General features: G+C 45.9%; 7 protein-coding genes across 7 annotated transcripts in view; 3 read left to right on the forward strand and 4 right to left on the reverse strand.

Moving 5' to 3' along the window:
* Positions 1-1,319: 1,319 nt before the first annotated feature.
* PAAG_02046 (sugar transporter) lies at positions 1,320-3,110 on the reverse strand (the record flags this gene model as incomplete). Its single annotated transcript, XM_002796112.1, has 4 exons — positions 1,320-2,396; positions 2,465-2,545; positions 2,646-2,848; positions 2,939-3,110. 4 exons carry the CDS (start codon positions 3,108-3,110, stop codon positions 1,320-1,322), a joined length of 1,533 nt encoding a protein of 510 aa, XP_002796158.1.
* A 3,692-nt stretch (positions 3,111-6,802) lies between these two features.
* Positions 6,803-8,447, forward strand: PAAG_02048 (hypothetical protein; the record flags this gene model as incomplete). Its single annotated transcript, XM_002796114.2, has 7 exons — positions 6,803-6,875; positions 6,945-6,971; positions 7,028-7,143; positions 7,202-7,560; positions 7,617-8,156; positions 8,230-8,354; positions 8,413-8,447. 7 exons carry the CDS (start codon positions 6,803-6,805, stop codon positions 8,445-8,447), a joined length of 1,275 nt encoding a protein of 424 aa, XP_002796160.1.
* A 791-nt stretch (positions 8,448-9,238) lies between these two features.
* PAAG_11421 (hypothetical protein) lies at positions 9,239-9,565 on the reverse strand (the record flags this gene model as incomplete). The annotated part of the gene is made up of 2 exons (XM_015847073.1): positions 9,239-9,334; positions 9,461-9,565. The coding sequence occupies 2 exons, from the start codon at positions 9,563-9,565 to the stop codon at positions 9,239-9,241; spliced, it is 201 nt and encodes a 66-aa protein (XP_015703335.1).
* An 82-nt stretch (positions 9,566-9,647) lies between these two features.
* PAAG_02049 (hypothetical protein) lies at positions 9,648-13,243 on the forward strand (the record flags this gene model as incomplete). The annotated part of the gene is made up of 5 exons (XM_015844526.1): positions 9,648-9,851; positions 9,978-10,771; positions 10,869-11,474; positions 11,554-11,938; positions 12,020-13,243. 5 exons carry the CDS (start codon positions 9,648-9,650, stop codon positions 13,241-13,243), a joined length of 3,213 nt encoding a protein of 1,070 aa, XP_015701530.1.
* Positions 13,244-14,579: 1,336 nt separating this feature from the next.
* On the reverse strand, positions 14,580-16,770 carry PAAG_02050 (pyruvate decarboxylase; the record flags this gene model as incomplete). Its single annotated transcript, XM_002796116.2, has 5 exons — positions 14,580-14,672; positions 14,863-15,073; positions 15,179-16,409; positions 16,507-16,587; positions 16,662-16,770. 5 exons carry the CDS (start codon positions 16,768-16,770, stop codon positions 14,580-14,582), a joined length of 1,725 nt encoding a protein of 574 aa, XP_002796162.1.
* An 848-nt stretch (positions 16,771-17,618) lies between these two features.
* PAAG_02051 (hypothetical protein) lies at positions 17,619-19,221 on the forward strand (the record flags this gene model as incomplete). The annotated part of the gene is made up of 6 exons (XM_002796117.2): positions 17,619-17,681; positions 17,797-17,943; positions 18,009-18,219; positions 18,309-18,523; positions 18,708-18,848; positions 18,976-19,221. 6 exons carry the CDS (start codon positions 17,619-17,621, stop codon positions 19,219-19,221), a joined length of 1,023 nt encoding a protein of 340 aa, XP_002796163.1.
* A 587-nt stretch (positions 19,222-19,808) lies between these two features.
* PAAG_11422 (hypothetical protein) overlaps positions 19,809-20,961 on the reverse strand; it is a gene marked incomplete at both ends in the record, with an annotated part of 3,054 nt that continues 1,901 nt past the window's right edge. The window contains 2 exons of the mRNA XM_015847074.1: positions 19,809-20,011; positions 20,075-20,942. Coding sequence (XP_015703336.1) covers positions 19,809-20,011; positions 20,075-20,942 — 1,071 coding nt within the window. The remainder of the gene's footprint in view (positions 20,012-20,074; positions 20,943-20,961) is intronic.

Raw genomic sequence — 20,961 nt, forward strand, 5'->3', positions numbered from 1 at the left:
TGAAGGAAACACAAGGAGAATCCGCCTCCCGTAAAGGGATTTCTTTGTTTAATTTTTTTTTTTTTAAACTGAAATGTTCCTTTTTTTTTTTTTTTTGGGGGGGGGGGGGGGGGAAATGTCGTTGGAGTTCCTCTCTGCGACCCGCCTCGCCGGCACGTGACTTGTCGGCATACCATCGCGCATAACCGCCCCCTAAGAAGCTAACTAGCCGTTTTAATATTGCCTACTACTTCGTGATCTGCTCCATCACATGGTACTTTGTTTGAACTTTTTGATTTTCAGGCTTTTATGCATATTATATCAGTTCCGTCATTAACGGTTACATGTTCCGCGAGTTTGAAAATTTTATGCCGGGGAGGATATGTGGCCCATATTTCAATTTTATCATCTATCAAGGCATCACCTCGCTTTCTAATGTATTCTCGTATTTATTTGTTTCTTTGCTTTCTGACTCTTTTGATAACAATGATTGGTGGATATCTTATATGGAAGCCAAAGTATAAACGGCCAGGAGTCTTTAGTTAGCTTAGTTAACTATACTGTTCAACCCGCATATGTTGAATTGATTGTAACTTTTTGATCATATTTAGTGTCCTTCTCAAAATGAATGGATCATGGGATATAGGACTCTTAAGCCGCTTATTTTTACATGCTGCTGAAACAAAATAAGAATGAGGTAGTTCAGACATGCCTGCAATGCAGGCAAATGCAGTGCTTCAACAGTACTTCGCGCCAACCGAGTAGGAAAGGCAGCGTTGCCTATCTTGTAGGATAAATACGGGCCATTTATGAAAGTGCTTTTTACCCTTAGGAGACACTCAATCAGAGCCCCCTCGAAATCTCGTTACAGAGAAATTTTCGAGTTACACAAAAAAAGGCGAGGTATATTTAAGGTTTTAATAGAGTGGGGCGCCAAGAATAATTGTTTTGTTAATCAACAATCGGAAATAACCTTAAAAAATAAGGTTACAACTTTATTTCTACTGAGTAATGAATGAGGATATAGTGTTTTGAGAGGAAATATTTCCGCATAGGGTGTCTCCTCCGTTGTGCTACCTAAAACCTGGAGAAACGACAGGGCTAGGTTGCTACATATTGGTATCCTTACTCCATCTCTATGCTGTGGGGGTGATGAAATGCGAATAACGGACACTCATAAAATTTCGATCTGATGAAGTTGGTGGGGGGGGGGGATTATCGCCATTTATACTAGGATATCCAATTAGTTTTTACGGACCAAAAAAATATACAAATATTAAATGACGGAACCCCACAGCAACCCCATATACGCAAAAAGGCTCCCGGCCCCATTTCCCCAATTAGACGGCTGCCTTCGTCTGTTCACTAAAACTTGAGATAACCAAAGACTCCTTCCCATCGCTATTAGGACTAATTACACCGCGCGCCCCAATCGCTGTTCGACTGACTTTTCTGTCTGTAAACACCTCTTCCACCTCTTCCAATGATTTCCCTACAGTTTCCGGAAACCATAACCAAACTATTACTGCTCCAACCCAATTAAACGCCATAAAGCAGTAAAAAAACCGATACTGAATTCTGGACAGCCCAATCGGTGCACACTGCGCAAACAAGAGATTGAAAGACCAATTAACGAATGTACTGACAGATGTTCCGCGCGCCCGGACTGGCATGCTGAATATCTCGGCAGGGTATACCCACGATATCACACCAAGCGATGTGTAAAAGAACGAAAAGACAAAATACATGGCAACGGAGGCGCGGAGTGCTTGTTTGTTCGTTGAATTATCCGGGTTGAAGTAGTGCGATAGCGTCGCTTCAACGCACAAGGCTGCGCCCATGCCGAGTAAGGAGGGAATGAGAAGCTTGCGTCGACCAATGACGTCAATTAACACAAGGCATAGCGTATTCCAAGTCTGCGCGAGAGCGCCGGATATGCCGATTATCATTAGAGAGCGCGAGATAGAAAATCCGAGCGTGGCGTATAGCCGAGGACCGTAATATTGGATAACGTTGACACCGGAGCATTGAGTCAGGGCTTGGATAATACTGGCGAGGAGAATGCGGCGGCGCCAGCTTCGGTTAGTGATGAGAATTTCTCGCCAGGATTTTGAGGTTTCGCGTTGTTCGAGAGCAATGGTGTCGCAAATTTGTTTGTATTCGCGTTCAATGAGGGAGGTGTTGGGATGGGTGTGGTTTGAATGTAAACGGACCAGGACATCACGGCCAGCCTCGGACTGACCGTGCTCAATAAGCCACCGAGGAGATTCGGGAATAAATAAGGCACCGCTTACAAGGATCACAGCGGGGAATGCTTGGAGACTTAGGGGGAAGCGCCAGGAAAAGGAGCTCTTGGCATGGGAGCTTCCAAACCCAACCCATTGCTGGTATACCGTGTCACCTTTGGCTGATTTTGACTATTCGTTGCTGAATGTAGTCACGGTAGGTTGGTATAGCAGGAAACCCTTGATGGGGAGGGACATACTGCAACGAAGAAACCCCATCCAAGCATCCACTGTTGCATGCCTCCAAGGAGACCTCGAATACGCGGAGGTGCTATTTCCGACTATTATATACACAGGTTAGCCGCAATTACCAAGCTGTTTGAAAATTCCCTTTTTCGTTGACTGCTTATCTATTGAACATCAGGGGGCTGCGGGACGTACGCAATATACAGGAATCGTAGCAGACATTAGCCCTATCGCTATTCCAGCAATAAATCGCCCAGCGATTAGCATCGCAATTGTATAAGAAGCTCCCTGCAATGAAGCCCCAAGAGTGGCCAAGATTCCGCCAACAAAAATGGCTATCCGTCTGCCGTATGTGTCAGATACATAGGATACCCCAAGAGACCCAACTATAGCTCCTCCTATCATGATTAATGCAATAAAATTAGCTATCTAAACTCCTTATCTGGACGTTCAGAGACCACGAAATAGAAACGAAATCCAATTCTTACCTGTGAAGGCTGCAACAATACCACCTGTTGAGGCATCGTTCAATTGATCTTCGAACCTCCGAACAAAGTCTTTTTGAGCAATACTGGAGGAGATGATACCTGAATCGTAGCCAAATAGGAATGAACCGAGCGCAGCAAAGGTGCAACACATTGTTACGAGACCCCACGCCATAACTCTTCTTCTTCACCCCATACGTTTATTTTATCGAGAAAAAAAGGTACCGATCACAGTCGAACCCTGTGACGATAGTCAGAACGCAGTAGGCATAAGATAGTAGTATTCGTAATAATAATAACTAGCTAATCTATATGATTATAACTCTGAATAGAAGAAGAGAAAAACAACGAGAAAAGAAAGAAATATTCGTGCACGCGGGCGTACACGAGCTTAGTCATAAAGCGAGGCATACGGTTCGCAAGGGATCCGAGGCATACTGCGATATGATGCTCGTGACAAACCCCTCCACCTATTCGGGATCCGATCCAACTCGTGGCAGAGAGCGCTCACGGGTGGAAACTTAGTTGGGAACCAAATTCGAACGAGCAGAATAGCGAGTTCTCTGCACGCCCTTGAAATATGCAGTATTTCCCGGCCATTAAATATATAACGCCCAGGAATAGATATATGGGTCGCAGAAATCTTAAAACGTTGAAGGTTTGCAATGCCCATGTCAAATTCCGTTGTGCTCCATGAAACATCGGGACTCAAATATCACCATAGAGAGCCACGAAACGCTATTAGGGAATTAGCAGGGCGAAGCGGAAGACTCCTTTGAGGCCGACAAGGGTAACACTCGGCTAGGAGTCCGCCTGAAACATTGTTAAGAACTCTCTTCTCGCTCCCACGGAAAAGTGCAACAATGATCGATCTTCGTCAATAGAGACCTCGCGGGGGACGCTCCATTGGAGTGGATAAATGGAGACGGCGGAATATTATTAGACTTGAAAATAGAACCAAACATCAAGATCATCAAGACGGGATGTCCCTGGTTATATTTCGGATCACAAGCTCAGGACAGTGGTCAAAAATTGGTTTGCTGCAGAAGAACCAGAAGCAAGCCGAATGCCAACTTGGTTCTCGACCTTAGAATTTGGAAATTTTGGAAACAAGGCTGGAGTTTTGGGGCGTCTGGGCCCCTCCAGCGGGCTGCTCGGACCAGTAAGAAAAACGGGCATAATGACCATAGCGCATTTCTCAAAAATTAGTAATTATGGCTGAAGCATTCTTGGACAGGATGGTGTTCAGAATCGGGATGTACTACTTTGACGGAGTTTCTTCCGCCGTGCAGATGTGTTTTTTTTTAAATTAAATCCCTCACTTTGTTCCAGAGACATGCGAAGCTGCAGTTATGCACGATCATCTGCGAGTAATCTAATAGATATTGAGCGTCGAGAACCCGATGAAACATCACTCTACGTCCAGTGCAGCAAAAGCTAAATTTGTCGGAGCAAATGAAGCATAATCTGTTGTCCACATAGCGATTCCGACAGCAGCGCGGTCTACCGGTTTTAGAGGTTCGGACCATTGCAAGTCTGCAATCGTGTGTATCTATGGCTCCAGAGTAACTATGCATCATGGTGTGTCGTCTGAACTTCGAAATATTCATACGAACCGATCATGCTTCGCAGCTCGACAATACTTGCAAATTATTCATCAATTAACGAAAAGATCTCTCCCCCAATAATAATCAAACCCGGAGCGGCAAGGCATCAGACGAACAGCTGTTACATACAGAACTGTAATGTTTATTGGGCAAGCCTGTTCGCCTCTTAATCGCCCTATTCAGCACTATCAAGCAGGAACAGTAAACAAGAGCTTACACTTTTCTACACTACGCAAAACATTTTCATTGACAGATCTCAACTTATACCCAAAACATCACATCAACTATGCCATGATTCTTGTCGAGTTTGGCACCTGATGCGATGCAACATATTCAAGGTGTCCCTACCACCATGTGCCAGCGGGGAATATATATATATATATTCAATAACCGATAAAGGCAATCAGCCTAGTAGCAGTACCATGCACGCAATAATGGGTACTGAGACCATACCCAGAAAGACAGTTTCTCATCTAACAGGATCAAGAACCCACAAGGACTGAAAATCTCCCCCAAAAGTTAGCGATTGGTATGGATTAGGTAACTACCTATGGATGGATACAAACCAACAATGGGAGGTCTCAGGTCTGCTTGGGGAATGGCCATCTTGCGCCGTTTTCCCGAGACGTCTCCGAGAGAATAACTGGAGTAGAAGAACGCAATTTTGGATTACTATTTCTGTCTGGCATAGAACTCCACACATCCCTTAACATCTCAACTTCCCAGTTGCCGCTTTTACCCATCTGTCATGGCGGGAAAATATTCGGGATGTGTGCGCTACAGTAGTACCAGCCGGGCTCCCTTAGAAGAATCTTCTTCTCATGCTCGGTAAAATAAGCCTAAACAGAGGCTAACTATGCTAGCTCTAGTTGATCTTGGCTTTTAAACATAAAAGATTATCGTTATTTACTCTCCTGAATCGCTAACTATTCACGATCCTCGATTTCGACAAGGTAGACAACCACTCCGACTTCTGTTCTGGATGACTATCGGGAGGAGTGCCCTGGACACCGCCGGTGCCTTGAGATGAACGCAAGACTGCGTGAGTAGTTTAACTATGTCGCAGCCACGGACGTAACGTGACACGCAGGCTAATCAAGGGGGCCAGTTTTAAGGTAGTCTTGGCGTTCTTGGCGGAACTTGGCATTTTCGACATGATGATATCAGCCGCGTGCCGAAGGAATGTGTGTGCTTTTTCCCCTGAGAGGTCACCGTGCTCAAACATGCTCCGCATCAGATATTCTTCCCGCTACTCTCCATTCGATGATCCCCACACATTTGATGTGTATGACTGCGACCTCCTCTGTCCTTGGCGATGACTCCTCTGACAAAGGCGCAGTTGTGTGCCAGACCTCATGTTTCCCCGGGTCAACTCTGGTCCTCTTAACGGAGGGTGAGATAGGAGGAGGAAAGACATCTCAAAGCCTCTGGGATATCGCGGCTACATAACATGAGTTAGAGTTTCATCGCTGCGGCTTGCAGACTATTGAAATAGACAAGTGATCGAGATCTTGCGGTGAAAGTCGTTTTTCTTCTATCCTCGTAGCTCCTTTCCCACACCTTCTCCAAGAAAGGCGTGTCGAGCTATGGAACAAGATGAAGCGACTACAGAGAGTTTTCTCTCCTGACATCTATCCACTCTGTCATTTTCCAGCTTATTCAGTGGAAGAGAAATATACCCTCACATTCTTTTACATCGCAAGATTTGTCAGTTGTCGTTTTTCAAGCGCGTTTATCATGCCTGTCGAACCTTACAGAGTAGTTATTCATGTCGAGCATACTGTCTGGGCATAGTGCAGCCGCTTTGGTCGGTAACCTGCCTCAGAATTGCAAATACCTCCCCTGTCTTGTTATATACTAGCGGTTTTACCCCTCCCTAAGCAGTCTCTGATGTTCCAATGAGAGTCCCTCTTCTGTTGGCGGTGTCTTGCTAAGAGCATGGGGTCTGGAAGATCCGCCTGAGATTTTCAATCCGACCTAATTAGCCCCGATTTCAACGTTCATTTATTCCTGTGCACATCGAGGTTTACCGTTAAGCTTCCCAAGATCCTTTCTCATCTTAATATCGGTATGATCTGAATGAAATATTTAATACATTTTTGCCTGGGGCGTTGCCGGTCAATGTCATTTGATCTTTCGTTTGATCTTGTTTCTCATCGACTGCCGGTCAGTTTTTATCTCTTCTTCAACCTTTCTTTTTAAGCTTCCAGTCTTTCAACTCCATACGGGCCATCTGTCGGCTGGGAATAAGGCAGGAAGAATGGAGCGCCCGCAATGCGGTTCTGGAGAAGCAGCCGAAGACTATGATCTGCCCATTCACATCGTTGCACTTTGTACGTTGTATTCCCATATTAGAGGGGATGCATTGCAATACAGAAGACCATACATCTGACATATCTCAGTCCTGGTGCTCGCGGTCAGCACGTTCTGTAAGGCCTTGATCTATCCATGTTGAAATCGCCACAACTCACTTACCGTTTCTCAGCATGTGGTTTCCCTGTGGCCGCGAAGAAGATCCCGTCGATGAAGATTCCACCAAAAGCATTCTTCTTCTGCAAACATTTTGGAACTGGTGTCCTTATTGCAACTGCTTGTGTTCATGTAATTATCTCTTCAGAGGTCAGAGGTAGGCATGACAACGGGAGGCTAACAATAACAGTTACTTCCGACCGCATTCTTATCGTTAAATGACCCATGTCTGCCCCCGTTGTTTACAGAGCAGTATCCTGCTATGCCTGGTGTTATTATGCTTGCCGCTTTGCTTTCTCTGTTTTGTATTGAGTTGTGGATGAATACAAAAATAGGGGGACATAGCCACGGTGGTGCGACGGGGCAAGATATCTTGCACGGTGGCCATGGCCACGGCAGACATCGTGGTGGTGGTGGTGGTGGTGGTAGTATTAGTAGTAGTAGCAGTCATAGCGATCGTGGAGAAATTTCGTGGCCGAAAGAGAATCGTTATAGGAACAAATCGACGGATGATGATTGGGACGACGACAAAACATTGTATAAGTCACGGTATGTATCGACACATATCCTCCGTGAAATGAATATTAATTTTCAATGCTTTTCAGCGAGTTTACTTCGCCGACAGCTTTTGACCGTGCATATACGGATGCTCAATCTGAAATGCCTCCCTGGTTTATCGCGTTTTATGAACAGTATATCCGCGAGCGCGAGTGGACTCACAGTATGCTCCAGGACCAGATAATGCAAAAATCCAACCTGAAGGAAGTCGAAAAGGCTCCCGACTCGCCCGATCGGGAACCTGGTGTTGATACCGCTATCTACAAAAAGATGTCTCTCAACATTACCATCCTCGAAGGCGGTATCTTGTTCCATTCAGTATTCGTTGGCATCACTGTTTCAATCGAGTCGGAAGGTTTCATTATCCTGCTCATTGCTATTCTCTTCCACCAGGCCTTCGAGGGGCTCGGGCTGGGCTCCCGAATCGCCCAGGTGCCATATCCAAAGAAATCGCTTCGTCCTTGGATTCTAGCCATTGCATTCGGCACCACTGCACCAATTGGCCAAGCCATTGGTCTTGTAGCTCGCACAAGCTATGATCCAGCGAGCGCGTTTGCCTTGATAATGGTTGGAGTTTTCAATGCCATGTAGGTTCTCTTGTGTGAATAGTTATGTCCGATCCCTCTTCCTAACACCAGTTCTTTTTTTTTTTTTGGACAGATCTTCCGGCCTCCTAATTTATGCAGCAACCGTGGATCTTCTTGTGGAAGATTTCTTGACTCCAGAAGGTCTCGGCATGAGCAAAAGACAGAAGCTTTCGGGAGTCTTGTTTATTTTCATGGGGGGTAAGTTCATCCAATCTTTAAAAGAGCTCATCCCGCTGATATTGATTGGAAAAACCAGCTGCATGCATGTCAGTCGTGGGAGCATTTGCCTAAACAGCAGTATTATCGGATCTATACTTTCAAACATAGTCACAACACAAAAACAATGATGTTCCTCTCAGACCTTTTTTTTTCTTCTCTTTTTTCTATGTTCTTTTCTTTAAAAATCCTTTCCCCCCCAAATTTTGATTAATAGCAGTGTTCCTTCACACATCCTCTGTAGTTACGTAACTTACTTCCACGCTGGGGGAGGAGGGGAGAATTTTGCCTCTTCTGGAACCTTGTGAAGCGTAACTACACTCACCCATGCTGTAAGCAGAGAGTTCATTGGGGAGAAGGCTTGCAGACTGGCCCGACATTGGGGATGTATTTTGGCAGATGACTGGCTCTCTCCAGAGATGGCTGGCTCGGTGAAATCGCCTTGGTTCGGTCCGACTGGACGTCCTGGATTTGTAATTGGTTTGCCTGCTTGTTCTACGCCGCCATCCGACGGAAACTGACTTGTTTCCAAAATATCCGCCTTCCACTAGTTATATGATGATTGTGCGGTATTTCTGGATTTCTCAAGACGATTCCGCGGGAACTCCTCTTGGATGGGCGCCACATAGCGCTAAGCCTCTGCTGGTTGGTACGTACGGCTAAGGCACCCCCCGACTGTTAAGCCAACTAAAGCTTCGTTTTCGTATCGTAGTTAATGCTTTGATCTTGAATCCACGCGCCTTCGCTTCGGTCAGGCCTTGGTCAATCAATAAGGTTAGAATTGCGGCGGTTTTTATCGATCTTCCCCTTTTTCATTCCCCTCGTTTTCTTCCTTTATTTATCCTCATCCACAGCAGCGCCGTTATTTAGTTCTGATCTACCCCACGCGGGCTGTCCTGATCGATTTGTAAGTTCCCGCGCTCTTCCAATCCTGCTTTGTCAGTGTTCGATGACTCCGCACCCTATCACGAATAACCATCCCCCACCCATCCATCTATGTTTGAAACTCTGATATCATGACTTCCTCTCCCTCAATAATGTTTTCGGCGCTCATATCTAACTGTGTATGTCCGGGATTTACAGTATACAGCCACCGATTGGCAATTTTCTGCGGCCTGGATATGTCCCAGTTCGACATCACGACCAGAACTTGTAACACCCGCCTCAGCAGCGGAAGGGTCCACGACGACCATTTCCCAGCAACCCCATAATCCCAGGGGCAATATACGGCCGGTTCAGATGTGACTGCAAAAAACCGGAGACACAGTTTCCATCATGACATCTCGAGAGTCTGCTACGGTTGCACATGGTGGTGCTGGGAATGAAAACGATACGCCAAGTCAGCGGCAAGAATCTTATGAAGTTCACGATTGGCACGGCTCGAATCCTACGGATACAGATGATAACCCACTAGACGAGAAAAGTCCAGATTCCGAGTCATTGCCGCCTAAGCTGCCGCCGTTGCAAAAGCGACGAAGGGTGACTAGAGCATGCGACGAGTGTAGACGGAAAAAAATTAAATGCGACGGCAAACAGCCATGTACTCATTGTACTGTTTACAGTTATGGTATGGCAAACAGTTGAACTTGCAATCATTTTTTACAGGAGTTATTGTTGACTCCAGCATTTTGGTATTGCCTAGATTGTACGTATGACCAACCTTCAAACAGACGAAGAAATCCTGCGCCTCAGTACATCGAAGCCCTCGAAAATCGTGTACGCAAAGCAGAGGCGATTCTTCGGGCAGTGATTCCAGATCTTGATCTCAATGATCCACGTTTTGATGTGCATGGGCCGGAGGAGATACGGTCCCGCCTAAGGGACCGTCTGAAAATATCTGACAACACTGAACCCGAGCCGAAACAACCGGTGGGCCAAGAACGGTGCGAGGAGTCACTTTTGGAATCGATGGTCGACAATTCAGGTTTGCTTGACCGTGATGACCAAGGGCATTGGGATTATCACGGCCACTCGTCAGGGTTAATTTTTATGCGTCGCCTACGGAAACAGTTTGGTAATCTGCCAGATCCCCGCCCAGAAGATCGGCCTAAAACGAAGTTCCAAAATATATCCCATATTCTGGAGGGAACAAAAGCCTCTTCAGAATCTCCGAGTGACTCTCACCTGTCTCCTGTCCATGATCTTCCGGAAAGAGAGGTTGCTCGTAAACTTTGTATGAATGCCCTCGAAGATGCTTGCTGCATCATGCGATTTTTGCATAAGCCTACGTTTTATGCCATGTTCGATCGAATTTACGATACCCCCCCGGAGAATTTCTCCAACGAAGAGAATAGCTTTCTACCCTTATTATATCTTGCTCTTGCTGTGGGCTGCCTTTTTCGGGGTGTTGGCGATACGACGTTGGATAAATCGGGTTATGAAGGCGCAACAGATCAGGGGTACTACTTCGGTTTTTTTTTTTTTTTTTTTTTTTGTCCTGGCATTTTCTTTCAACTTTTCGATGCATTTTGTGCGTTTGCTAACAACTTAAAACAGATTTCAATACTTTAGGGTTGGACGACAACTTCTCGATATCACCGAATGTCGCGATCTTACCTCATTGCAAGCCATCTGCTTCATGATACTCTTCCTCCAGTCATCAGCAAATATGAGCACCTGTTATTCCTATATTGGTATTGCGCTACGTGCCTCGCTCCGTCTTGGACTTCATCGATCTGTTTCGGCCAATTTTAACCCTATCGAACTAGAAACTCGAAAGCGGGTATTTTGGGTTGTACGGAAAATGGATGTCCATGTAAGTACTATTCTTGGTCTGCCGTCTATGTTGAGCGAGGATGACATCGACCAAGAATATCCACAAGCTGTTGATGATGAGTTCATCACTGCGGAAAGGATTTTACCAATGCCTCCCAATCACGTCACTCTGATGACTGGCGTGAATGCTCATATTGGACTCGGCCACATTGTCATGAAGGTTGTGAAGTATATCTACCCTGTTAAAATAGCAAGCCAAGGCGAAAACCATACCTATACGGTGAGCCACTCCAAAATTCGCGAACTTGAGCGCGACCTGCAGGCTTGGCAAGAAGATCTTCCTGATTCATTCAGACCCGGAGGGGACGCCACTCCTGAAATTGAGAGGTCTGTTCTCTTCCCCCTGCGTACATACAAACGAGCTCTTGTGTTTACTCTCTCGCTGACTCAATTTTTTGATAAAAAGGATGAGGCAATTGCTCCGTATTGGTTACGCCCACGTGCAGATGGTTATGTACCGTCCGTTCCTTCATTACGTTACAGGTAACGCCCAGGACAGGAAGATTGATAAGAGATCATTTGCATGCGCTGCCGCATGTGTGAGCGTGGCGCGTAACGTCGTTCACATTACAGCCGGGATGAAGGAAAAGAAGCTCCTCAATGGCTCCTATTGGTTTACCATGTATACGACATACTTTGCGGTTTTGTCACTCGTGTTTTTCATCCTTGAAAATCCTGAATCTGCCACAGTCAAGGACGGGATTCTGAAAGATGCTCTTGAGGGCAAGAATGCACTTGCAGGGCTTGCTAAGAATAGCATGGCCGCAGATCGGTGCGCTCAGAGTTTAAATGTTTGTTTTTGCCATTTTCCCTCCTCGAGACAGAAGTAATCCGTTTCGCGGACGTGGCCATGCTGATCTCAATACCTTTAGTCTATTTTCAAACACCTACCTGAAAAGTTGCAAAATCGACGAAGCACCCCTATGCACTTGAACAGGAAACGTGCTCAACCTGCCCCACCATCAGCTCCCAAATCAAAAGGGACAATGACTCCTCCTCATCCCGCTACCGCCGCTGATAATGTTGGCTTAAATTCCCCCCAACGCGCAAGGACATTTCCTGTTCATCTCCTCACATCACACACATCAAAACAACCTGAAAAGGCCAAGCAGCTACCCACAAGCGTTGATCATAATCACCACGTAAACCGTAGAGGGGGAGCGAGGCGAGTAAATGAGCAATCTCCGCTCAGCCACTCACAGACCTCTCCAAGACCACCACCAGCCAAGGATAAAGAGATTCGATCGTCAGCTTCTTTACCCAATTCTACATCTCCTCAGTCGCTTCCAAAGCCGCATTTCCAACTTCAAAACCATCAGCAACAGCACCAACAGCAACAAGAAAACCAGCCGCATTCTTCCTCACCATTATCTCTTAAGCACGGGGCATCATTCTCGCTCCCAATGCATAGTATGGCCTATCTTCCTGATTTAATGCCAATGATGTTCCCATCCGACGATCCCTTCGCATATCCAACTCAACCCATGTCAACTCTTGAAAACAATCATTTCAAGAACGATACCAACATCGCAGGAGCACAGTTCGGATTCAGATCATCATCTCTAACCAATACCTCCGCGAATCCACCAAGTGCTTCTATCCCATCCTATGACCCGTTACATGGGTTCCAATCGTTCGCCAACCCTAACAACCACGATGCAGTCACCCCGACATCTTTCTTGCCGTACCATTTAAATCAGTTCCCGCAACACTCGACAATTGGACAACAAATGTCTCCCAAATCGACGTCTCCATCACCTGGAGGAGTATTACAAAGCCCCGACCTTATCTCAATGGATGATTCTTTTTTCTGGAAGAACTTCGACTCACACCAGCTGTTGCTACAACAGCAGCGACAGTCTTATCAGCAGGCTGATCAACAAGCTGCTAGCGATCATCAAATGTCCGAAACCCATGGTTTCGGAATGGGGATGGGAATGGACATGGTTGTTAATTTGGATAATCTCCTTGGAAATATAGTGGTAGGGACCGGGGACGATGGCGCAAGAGCGGGTAATACATCTGCAGATGCAGATGCAGGTGCATTGGAAGATGGGAATATTGAGTGGAGTCAGTGGACGAATGCCTGGTTATAAGGCGAAGGAAACAACAAGAGAAAAATATCACCATTATCAATAGCAGCAACAAAAAGCTATCAATTTCTTGTTACTCGAGTGGATACAGCGAAATACTATCCTCCTCCCATATCCCCAACAAATCAGTGCTAAGGTCTATCAATACAATTTAACATGGACGTTGGTAATGACATTAGAAGTGATATAGGCGAAATGAGCAAAACTTTCATTGTTTCAGGAATTTCACGGTCTAAGATTTACGACTTTAATTCTTCTTTCTTCTTGCATTATTTGTGGTTTATTTTGTTCCCTGCATACACCATCATGGTTTAATGACGATGCTCCTACCGGTGACGTTCTTACGCGCGATCCCCCCTTTTTCTTTTTTGTCTCTCCTAATTTTGTCACCTCCGCCTCATCCCGTAATGAAACCCCTTTTTGTTGGATATTTTTCTCGTTCATAGACCCATATCCCTGTTCACTTGCTCCGCTTCTTTGCTTTCTCCTCTTTCACTGTCTCTTTTCTTCTCTTTTCTGTTTGCATGTAAGTTGCTTCTGCCTCGATCATATTTTTTTTTATTTTTTATTTTTTTATTTTTTATTTTTTATTTTTTATTTTTCTGCCACGTAAATTTTTCTCTGCTAGATAAATCTAGCAAAGATACAACCCGTATAGCGCTGATTAATGGAATGTTTTATTTGATTACAAGTTTGGCTGGATTTACTACCTAGATTTGCTGCGTCTCTAATAATTCTTGGGCTGAATGGGGCTATCTATCAACTCAGCTGTTCATCCAACGTGGTTTATAAACACTCCATGGATTTATTGCAAACCTACCTGGCATGCGTGTTGGTGCGATAAAGACTCAGATTTTGCCAGAACCACGCTTTGCCACCTATCCTTACCCGACTCTGGGTTTCTTGTTTATCTCTTAGCTCTATTTCGTACACCACCTACACTTGTGCACTGTGCTGCCGCCTCCGCTCCCAGTCCATTCCCGCATTGGTATTACATGGCAAATAACGTCACCGACAAACTCAATTAATATCATTTATACTCATTTGCTGGCTAAAGACCAAGTCTTATTTATTTATTCATATATTTAATTATTATTATTTTTCAAAAAAAAAGAAAAGGAAAATAAAAATAAAAAAGAAAAAGAAAGAAAGAAAGAAAGAAAATAGCCGCATATACTTGTTTGATAGTAAAGTATTAATTGAGAAGCGTCAACTTTGCTTTTTACTCTTTCAACCCACCATACGCACTCAGTCACTCCGATGATAAATACACATCGACATATATTTATGCCAACAACAGAAAATTAAATCGAGGGCATGGTGGGTGAAAACTAGATTATTACTTGTTCTTGGTACTGACTTTTGCAGCTGCTTCTGCAGTCAACCTCAATGTGGCCGGTGCGTCTTCTTTGGGCATGTGTAGTTCGACAAGCTGCAGTTCGAAAATTTTTAGTTGAAGTTTTGAAGAATTTTCCAGCAAAAAAAAAAAAAAAAAAAAAAAAAAAAAGGAAAAGAAAGAGAAAGAAAGAGAAAGAAAAGAAAAAGGAAAAAAGCAAATCAAAATGGAGCTTAGAATTTGGGTGAATGAAGAGATTCCGGAGGAGAGGACATAAAAACCTTACCTGAAGGACTTTTGCAGAAGAAAATCTCTCATCCGCGAATAGGTTTAGCAATTCCTTCTCCGTCCTGACTGAGTAGGTTTTGAATTTATCAGTCTGGGCTCCAAAAGCTGGCACGAGATCTTTAAAATTCCAGGCTTGGATATCATTGTATACCGCATCCCAGCCGTGGATGCATCGCTCGATAGTGTAGCCGTCGTTGCATATTACGAAGCTATATTTGTTGGAAGTTTTGTCAGCGAGGATGCTATATTTCATAAACTCTAGGTATACACACATGGCAAGGGGCGTCGAAGTAGGAGTTGGACTTTTGACTTACATGATAGGAGTGAGGTTGTGCCTGATCATGGTACTCAATTCCTGCGCCGTGAGCTGGAAACTCCCGTCTCCAATAAACAATATCGTTCGCCTGCCATCACACTTCTCTTTCACTGCGAGGGCAGCACCCTGGCAAGCACCCAGAGCATACCCAATACTTCCCCAAAGAACCTGGCTAAGGGCAGTGACGCCCTTGGGAAATCTTGTCTGCCAAATGCCAAAGTTGGCTGTGCCTGTTTCGGTTATCACAACGTCCTTTTCCTTAAGCCATTGACCAACCGTAGGCCAAAACCATGAGTGTGTTATGGGTGACTGCGCTGAGAGACGTTCGTTGGTTGGTGCTTGGTTTGCAATTTTCGGGATTGGGGTTATGTTCAACTTTCCCATCCGATCGACCACTTTCCGGAGAACGCCCTTCATGTGGATATTGGGATATTCGGAGTAGCGGACGGCGACATAGTTGCTATGGAAGTCAATTGAATTCATACGGCCAATGCGGTAGGAAAACCCTGTTGTGTTGAAGTCGGACATAATGGAGCCGATGTTGAGAATTAGATCGGATGATTCAACACAGTCCTTGACTCCTGGATTGGAGCCATCGCCGGCATAGACACCACCGTAATTGGGAAGGGTTTCGTCAACAGCGCTCTTCCCCATGGGCGTGACGAAAGTCGGCAATCCGGATTTCTGGACGAGATCTTGCACTTCATCGAGGACACGGTGACGGATGGCACAGGCGTCAACAAGGATGACGGGAGATTTAGCAGCGTGGAGGTATTTCAAGACCACATCCACGACGTATTCTTCCTTTTCTTCCTCGTTTGGTGGACGTGTCAGGTCAATGGGAGTTTTCAAACGGTTCCCCTCCACCTTCTGCTTCACCATATCGGTGGGCAGCGTGATGTATACGGGTCGACTTCGGATCCAGCATTCCCTTATTGCGTTGTCGATTTCGGCTGCGGCGTCTTGCATGGGATTTAGCCTGGCGACATAGCAGGAAATGCTGGCGCTCATGTTGGTAAAGACGTTGAAATCGCCGTTGCCCAAAGTGTGATGGAGAAGCATTCCGTCCCGCTGGGAAACTGTGTTTGGCTGGCCCACGATGTGGACAACAGGTACAAATTCGGAAAAGGACCCCGCGATAGCATTGAGGGCAGAGAGCTCTCCAACCCCGAAGGTCGTGACGACCGCTCCCATCCCATGTACGCGTGCATAGCCATCGGCCGCATATCCTGTGAGAATTGCATTAGCAGACATATAACTTCGTATTGGGAGTTGGGAGCAACCGTTGTGAACGACCCAGAGGATCCGCTCATTGGATGGACATACCAGCATTCAATTCATTGCAATTGCCAACCCACTGGAGCTTACAGTGCGGGAGGTAGTCTAATGCCACCAAATTATAATCGCCTACAAGGGCGTAGTGAGCTATAATCCGATTTTCAAGTTTGAAAGGGAGGGTTGACTCTTATCTATATAAATACCTGGAAGGCCATGGATAGATCGAATCCCCACTTGATGGAGCCGCGTAAACAAGTATTCAGCAACGTCGACGGGAGATATAAGCCCCTTGCTTGCAATATCGGTTGCCATTATAGCTCAATGGGGTTGTACTGTTCGCACTTAACCGGAGAGAGTGTTGAGGAGAGGATGCAGCCGCAACGATTGCAGGTAGAACGACGAGGGCGGTAGCCAGCCAGCTAACTATAACTACTAAAAGCAGAAATAGCGGACAAGTTGGGACATGCAAGGAGACGGGAAGAAACCCGTCCATTAATAGCCTGAGCCAGCCCATGTTGCCCCGGGCGGCACCAAGTAAGACTGGGGGGATTTGTCTTGCAGCGCACAAATGGCTGAGCAATATATGATGTCAACGCTGCCGCAGAAGTCCAGTTTAGCCGCTGGCAGGGCGCAGGCGAGCTGGGGCTGACTAACACGGTTGGCCAGCTCCCAACAGTCACATGAAGGCGCCTTGCCTGTTCCGATTTAGCGCCTCGGGGGGGGGGAGGGGCGCCGGGGGTTGTCCCCGTGCTTGGAAGGCCAAGTCGAGTGTGATTAGTAATAGCACGGAGACTCCGCAGCTTAAACAGTTCAACATTCCCAACGAAGCAGTGGACCGATCTTGAAACTGGGAGATACGAATCGCCGGGCCCACTCAAACCACCCATACCTCCCACCTCGAGATTGACCGACTGTGTTGTATTTTCAATATGGACTAGTTTGGGTTGGAAATGTTCTAGGTATCTAGGTGATGCATAATATTATTTCAGTTTCCGTCCAGTTGACATTCGTTTAAGTCGCCGCTTACCTCTCCCCCCCACCCAGGACGTACTTCAATCCGAAAAAAAAAAAAAGAGAGAAAAATCCACTGGCAATCCGGATAGAGTATAGAGGAACGCCACCTTTGATAGTTACCTTTGGGGTAGCTATTAGTATTCTTCATGTCGGGGTCCGCGAAACGATCTCATGATGGCGGGGGAGGCAACCTATCGAAGAGGAGCAAGGTCCAGAATTCTGCCTTTTGGCATTCGTTTTAGATCATCTCCTTGCCCTTCTCCACATCTTCTCCGAGTTTGAAAACACTGGTTCTATTGTGGATGTTCTAACATCAAGTAATAGAAATCAAACCTCTGGTTCAACAAGAGCAATACCCGCCAATGGAGTTGCAGACGGGTCATCGAAAAAGGTGATGCGGGCATTTTTGTAACCTCCAGCAGAGGAAAGGAGACAAAGTGTGTCTCGGAGATGATAGACCTGCTCTATCAAGTCAGTTTTAACCATTTATTACCCACACCCACCCCCTTAACTTGTTGTCCACTGACCATGGACAGGACTTGGAAAAGAACAAACACTCAGGGGAATCAACACGGGATGGAGCAGCCTCTGCCTCCGATGATGCTAATAATAAACCAGAGGAAAAAGAAGAGCATGATGAAGATGATATCGAGGCCCAAATCCGCAAGGAAGTAGACGACATGAAACCAAACCAATCCAAGAACGACAGCAGCCCCTTCCAGACCGTGAAACTGGACATTCCATGCCGTGCGTCTACTGATGATCAAACCCCAAACCCCTTCTTTAAGTCGTCAAAATCTAACATCTAATTTCGTTTGCCCCATATTTGTACAAAGTCTCCTTCATAAAAATCGACAAATCCCTAGACCCTGTCCAAATCGCCCACCGCCTCTGCACAGATGCACAGGCAAACCCAGACACGAAGAGCAGCCGCTGGATCCAGCGAATAACGCCCATATCACGAACCGAAAAAGTCCTGGGCGGTGGCCTGGAGCAATTATCCCGTGAAGTTCTCAAACCGCATTTCCACTCCGGCGGGCCACCGAAGAAGGTGATTTTTTTCTTTTTTTTTTTTAATTTTATTATATATATATTCCTTCTCTGTTTCGTCTTCCTTCCTTTTGTATTTCTCTCTTTCCATCCGCTCTTTTCCCACAATACACAGACAAACCCCCCTTCCCTACCGAAAGCAACCACACCTGGCTTAACTCCCCTTTTCTCTGTCTGCGATGTAGTACGCAATCCGACCCTCCATAAGAAACAACACAGAATGGAATCGAGACATCGTAATCCCCCTCGTAGCCAAAATCGTCGGACCAGGCCACTCCGTCGATCTCAAAAACTACGACGCGTTGATATTAGTCGATATCGTCCAGGTAAGCGAACAATGCCCCTTATATACACACCCGCAACCCCCCCCCCTCCTTCTCTTCCCCCGCCATCGTGATATCTCCCCGTAAAAGAATCCCTCTCTTTCGCTCTTTTCCTCACAACCCTCCATAGAACATATGTGGCATGAGTGTCGTCGGACGCGACTATGACGAGTTGAAAAAATACAATATCTCCGAAATATACGATCCAACCCCGAAACCACCCAAACCGGCGAAGACTGTAGCGGAGGGAGCAGCGAGAGATAATGTGAAGGCTGAGGAGGCTCCAGCAGAGACGGGGGGGGGCAACGGCATGAGAGGAATTGAGTGTTTGAAATTGGATGGTTTCCTTTTCCCCCAACTTGAATGTAGTCAGTGAGTAAAGCGGGGTCGGTTCAGGTTGAGTGAGGGAAACAAAATAAATAGAAAAGCAACGCACATAGCTCTCCACTGAATATGCAAGTATGCAGAATTAGTCTTCAAAAGATATTCCTCCTAGCTCTTATCTTCTACACACTCGTTTTCCTTGGTATAATCTCACCTTGTTCCACTGATATCAAACTAGACTGAGAGAATAACTAAGGAGAGAGCCACTGTAAGCCATGACAAAGTCATCTAGAAACAGAGAGCCATTTAAGGGAGTATACCAACTTAAATTTCTGCTACCGATAAGATAATGTCTACCTACATAGGATACCAGGTCGAAGTCCGTTGCATCTACATCACTAAACAATAACATCGTCCAGACATTCTTGTAGAAGCCACGTCGCTAGGTGCTCGCAAATCATCAGCCCAGCAGCCAAGCTTAACCACTCCCTGTAAGGACATCTTCCCAGTCAAGAAATTTGAAAAACAAATATAGAAGGCCACTCCCGAATCCACCTTCCGAAACACTCTCCCAAAAACAACAGCAAGCAGCCATAGCAAAGCGGCTTGTCCGCCATTAACCAAGAAGACCAACTTTGTTCAAATATACCACATCTTAAGTGCCAGATCACCTCCTGCCGCCATTGGAAGCAGTGGTCGTCCTTCAGACTTGGGCGGCTCGGAGGGCGAGGGATTTTGGCCTTGTTTAACGTCTGGCCCAGAGCGGGGGCCGGAGCTGGTCGGCACATTCTCATGAGAACGCGCTCGGTTTGAGACCAAGTGAGCATAGTACACCGCCGGGACTTGGGGAAAGACACTCTCGTTAGCTATCACGGAGTTCGAACAGGGGGAAAAAGAATACTAACAAAGGGAGACCGAGGTCGTAGACCGCATATATTGATAGCAATGCTCGTATATCATATTTTGTAGGTCCTTAGGCGAATGATTCATTTCATCAATAAGAACATGATAATGCACGGGCCGGCTTGTCCCCTGCAGAGCAATATGAGACCACAAGAAAAAGTCCCATCCATTGGGCCCAGTGATATCTTTTTCAATAAGAGTTCCAGGCAATGGATTTCCATTTTTATCCGAGGCATTTCGATCATTCGGATTGGGAAACGCCCGGATGTGGTGACGTTTCGATGCAACAACCACTGTCATCTTACCATTCCATTCTACACCCCGATTCAGGTTCTTCCAGGCTTTCCTGACGGAAGGAATCTCCTCGTTTAAAACATATTGAAATTGGCTTTCAGAAACACCATCGCGGAAGTAGTAGATATTCTGAGGAACTCTCCCCTGTCCAACTGATGTGTACCATGCCTTAAACAGGGGAGTAAGCATTGACTCGACGTTAGCTTCGCTAATCATCTCAACGTGATCCCCATTTGTTTGACAAGCGCCCGCATATCGACCCCCAAATTGGTCCATGGATACTGACACTGCAGCCATGGATGGGGCGGGGCTCCCCGGAGCAGAATGAGAAACATCAGCTCCAATAATCATGGTAAATGGCAAAAGACCTTTCGTTATCTTGGAAGAAACCCTGGCGGTTGTTCCTCCCAACTTGGCATTTACCTTCATCAATACATTGGATATGTATTGCCCGTTGCATTTAACCACCTGAGCAGCTTGCAAAACCTGGGAGAGGACTCCAAATCTGCAGTCGCACGATTTTTTAATTCGAGAATATTGAAAAGCATTTTTTTCGCTCACAATAAAAATCAAGAGCTCTGGGCGAAGGTTAAAT

The sequence above is a fragment of the Paracoccidioides lutzii genome (genome assembly GCF_000150705.2).
Source record: "Paracoccidioides lutzii Pb01 unplaced genomic scaffold supercont2.4, whole genome shotgun sequence".
NCBI lineage: Eukaryota > Fungi > Ascomycota > Eurotiomycetes > Onygenales > Ajellomycetaceae > Paracoccidioides > Paracoccidioides lutzii.